The sequence below is a fragment of the Panicum virgatum genome, chromosome 4N, assembly GCF_016808335.1.
Source record: "Panicum virgatum strain AP13 chromosome 4N, P.virgatum_v5, whole genome shotgun sequence".
Lineage (NCBI taxonomy): Eukaryota > Viridiplantae > Streptophyta > Magnoliopsida > Poales > Poaceae > Panicum > Panicum virgatum.
In genome coordinates, this window is record NC_053148.1 from 20,512,293 (window position 1) to 20,516,417 (window position 4,125).

Below are 4,125 nucleotides of genomic sequence, written 5' to 3' on the forward strand. Positions count from 1 at the left end.
AGAGGAGACGCCGGCGAACTCAATGAAGTGGTCCGGAGGTGCTGAAGGGGCTGGAGGGAAGGGCGCGCTTGCAAACACGCTGCTATCACACATCTAAGACAAACCTCCAAATGTTTCTTCACTCGCAATGTCTCATTGCTATCACAGGAGCGTGCGTGTGCATGTCCAAAAAGATTATTTTTAGATTACACAGAACTCAGACACTCATAACGCATGCACACTCACTCCTATGAATACATATAGGCTAATTCTAACCTTATGAGCATCTTTGAAAACTGATCCGGCGAATCGAACTCAGGATCTAAGGTGCTACTGAGGCTTCTATAATCACTAGACTAAAAACCCTTTCGCACATGCCACAAAGAGATGCAGTCCGAAGACGTGGCGGAGGCTGACATATATTGTCGTCCACTCGGGCGGCCCAGATGCTCCGTGGCGTACCCAGATAGCCCATGAGCGACAGAAAAGGCAATGCGATATTCAGCCGGCCCAAATCCAGCAATGCCCCTCTGGGTGAATTTTCAGTAGACAATCGCACGTTGTCTTCCTCTGCTTCCAGTAAGCGTGAAGAACTCCGCCACCGGTCATGTAAGCTCAGGTCCGCCTTCTGAGTTTGCGGTCCTTCAGACCTTCACTGAGTGCGACGGCAGGGGATCAACCTGAAAATAAGAGGCCTGTTTCTGATCATTAAGTGTTCCTGCATCGGCTGCCCTTTAAAGGAGCCATGCTGCGAAACATTTCAGATCGACAGTTGCAAGCTTGCATTTGCAAGTGATCCATCTCTGATCCTGATTGTGCGAATTCTCGGGCATTTTAACGCTTCCTGACACTGCAGATGCCCTGACAATAGCTAGGCAAGATGTCTGAAATCTGCAGAAACACACTTTGGTTGTAGATGACTTGATTATTCAGTAACACAACAATCATACAACAGGGGGATTATTACCTATATTCCCCCTCACAAACACACCACAAATACATATAGGAATCACACCGGTAGTAATTCACTATCACTACACTGATCTTTGGTATCAGCCTTCAGCAATGTCAGCTCCCTCCGACATTGGTAGATGACCTGCAGATGCATAAGCACGTCAAGACATATGCGGCAGTGGGGGATTATTACCTATATTCCCCTTATGAACACACCAAACCAACAAATCTGTAGTAGTATAATTTATATCATCTGGTTCGTGTCAGCGTTCAATGTCGACTCCCTCCGACTTTGGGGACGTCGGATTGGCGACCGAGTAGCCACCTCGGACGTCATCGCCGCAGGAGAAGGCGATCTCCTGCAGCTTCATGGACGCGCTGGAGCTGAACACCAGCAGTGGCTTCTTGCGCGGTACGGGCACCGGCTTGGCCTCCCGGTTCAGGATCTGCACCACGCGTCGCATGGCAGGCCGCTCCTCGCAGTTGGGGTTCGCACAGCTCAGCCCGACGAGCAACAGCCGTAGCATCTCGTCCCGGTCGAACTCAGCAGCCAGACGCGAGTCAGCAGCCTCGATAAGCCGGTCCTCGCCGTGGAGCTGCCACACCCAGTCCACAAGGTTCACGTTCTTGCCGCCGCCGCTCTCGTCCTTGTCGATAGGCCGCCTCCCGCAGCACACCTCGAGGACCACCACGCCGTAGCTGAACACGTCTGTCTGCTCCGTGGCCTTGCCGGACTGCAGGTATTCCGGCGCGAGGTAGCCCATGGTCCCCGCGGTGAGCGTGGACACGGGGCTCTTGTTGTGGTCCATGAGCCTGGCGAGCCCGAAGTCGCCGAGGCGCGGGCTCAGGTTGCCGTCGAGCAGGATGTTGCTGGTCTTGATGTCGCGGTGGATCACGCGCTGCTCGCACTCCTGGTGGAGGTACGACAGCACGGACGCGACGCCGGCGGCGACCGTGTACCGCTGCGGCCACGACAGCGTGCACGGCTCGCCGTAGAGCGCCTTGTCGAGGCTGCCGTTGGGCATGTACTCGTACACGAGCAGCAGCTCGCCCTTCTCGTCGCACCAGCCCTCGAGCTGGACGAGGTTCTTGTGGCGGAGGCAGGCGATGACGGAGAGCTCGGCGACGAACTCGCTCCGGCTCTGGTGCGCCTGCGTCGACCGCTTCACGGCGTAGGTGGTCGTCGCCGCTCCGGGCATGGTGGCCTTGTACACCGTTCCGAACGCGCCCTTGCCGACGACCCGGCTCGCGTGGAACCCTCTGGTGGCCGCGCTCAGCTCCTTGTAGCTGAACTTCCTCGGGCCCTTGAGCAGCTCCGGCGAGAAGGCGCCGTCGTTCCTGGCGGTGAGCTCGATGAGCTTCTTGATGGACACCCAAGCGAAGAACACGAAGGCGACGGCGAGCGCGACGGGGCCGAGGATGCCGAGCGCGAGTCCGATCCTCTTGTGTGGGGCGGTGGAGACCGGCACGGCCTGCTCCGATGTGTTGCTGCTGGCGTTGGACTCGAACGAGGAGGCGTTGGCCTTGGACGGGAAGCCGAACGTCTGGAAGGTCCACTCCATGATGGTGTGCTGCTGGGTGCTCCCCTCCGTGGACGCCGAGAAGCCAACGTACATGGCCCCTTTGAGGTACGGCGAGAGGTCGACGCCGACGGAGAGGACAGGGCGCTTCGGCTTGGCGGCCGTCGCGTAGCTGAGGAACACCTCCAGGCGGCGGTCGGCGCTGCGGTAGTCGATCCAGGCCGTGATGAGGTTGCCGCTCTTGAGGTCGATCCCTGAGGCGGCGAGGTCGGCCGCGGCGACGGACACCGGCGAGCCGAGGTCCAGCCCGACGTGGTTGTCGCTGGGGTCCGCGAACTCCGGGTTGGCCATTGTGTCGAACTCGACGGCGACGATGGCGGACCCATTCGTGGCGGGGCCGCCGGAGGAGTTGAAGAGGCCGAGGTACCCGCCGGTGGCGCCGAGCGTGGCGCGGCCGGGGGAGACGAAGAAGGCGATGCCGTCGCCGCCCGCGGCGCCCGCGTTGGGATTGGCGATGACGAAGGAGAATTTCGCGGCGAACGACGCGACGGCGGTGGCGTTGGTGGCTGGCCCGCCCCGGAACGCGACGGGCTGGGTGCAGAGGACGGAGCCGGCGCTGGAGGACGGCACGCCGGTCTCCCGCGTGAGCCCGACGGAGCCGTTGCGGAGGAAGGAGTCGCCCAGCAGCGTGAGGTCCGCGAAGGACAGCGTCGCGGAGTCGATGCTCACGTTCTTGGCCGCCGCCGCCGCCGACGATGCCGTCGCCAAGGCAGCCGCGGCGGCGGCGGCGGCGGGCGGCGCCGTGAGCGTCAGCAGCAGCAGGAGCGGCAGCGAGCGGAGGGCAGCGGCGGCCATCGGTGGTGGAGGGAGGAGGCGGGGATCCGGGTCATGGGAGTGATGTGGGGCGCGCGCGAGCGGTTTAATGCGAGCTGGGTTTGTGAACACGAGGAGCAGAGGCGGAGCAGAGCATGGTGGGATGTGGGTGGGAGGCAGCAGCCGGCACCGGCAGGGTGGATCCGTGCGGGCGCGCAGGGGAATTTTGGGTTTTATTTTTTGTGGGCGTAACGGTCGGATTAGCGCGTTTGAACGCCAACGGTCGGGGAGGGCTGCCGACCTTGTGTATTTTGGGCTGCACTGATGTGGGGTCAGGCAGGCTCAGGTGCCGCTGGACTGTGAGCTATTTAAATATTTGCCACTTTTATTAATATCACCTCTCTGTTTGTCATTTTTAAAATTGCAATTATAGATTTGTCCCGCGCTTGTTTCACATCCTACATTTTTGCCACTTTTGACGAAGTGGCACGCCAACTCACCTCGCCAGCGTGGAGATGGTGCGGAAAATGACCTTCTTGCCCACTCCTCCCCCTCTAGCTCTCTCTATCAGTGGTCCCCACTTGTATCTCTCTCACACCCACTGACTGATGGACCCCACATGTCGGATCCATCCCCAACCTCCAACCAGCCCCATCTCTCTCTTTCTTCCATCCATGGTCCAAAGCGATTCTTCATCTTCCTCCGCGGCGACCTAGCCCGCCTGGCCATGGCCGTGCTGCCCCGGCCACGAGCCCTGTACCACGCCTTGGTGGGCGGCTGGCCTCTGGTGTAACACCCCGGTGTTAATTTCGATGCTAACATTGTGCTTAATCGCTAATCGTGGCTAATCATCGTCTTT

At 59.8% G+C, this 4,125-nt stretch overlaps 1 protein-coding gene across 1 annotated transcript; it reads right to left on the reverse strand.

The window, feature by feature from the left end:
* Positions 1 to 871: 871 nt before the first annotated feature.
* LOC120670909 (probable L-type lectin-domain containing receptor kinase S.7) lies at positions 872 to 3,493 on the reverse strand. Its single transcript, XM_039951101.1, has one exon. It carries the CDS (start codon positions 3,306 to 3,308, stop codon positions 1,197 to 1,199), a length of 2,112 nt encoding a protein of 703 aa, XP_039807035.1. The 5' UTR covers positions 3,309 to 3,493; the 3' UTR covers positions 872 to 1,196.
* Between the last annotated feature and the right edge of the window lie 632 nt (positions 3,494 to 4,125).

Coding starts and splice junctions, on each gene's coding strand:
- LOC120670909 (XM_039951101.1), bottom strand. CDS start 3,308: ATGGCCGCCGCTGCCCTCCGCTCGCTGCCGCTCCTGCTGCTGCTGACG.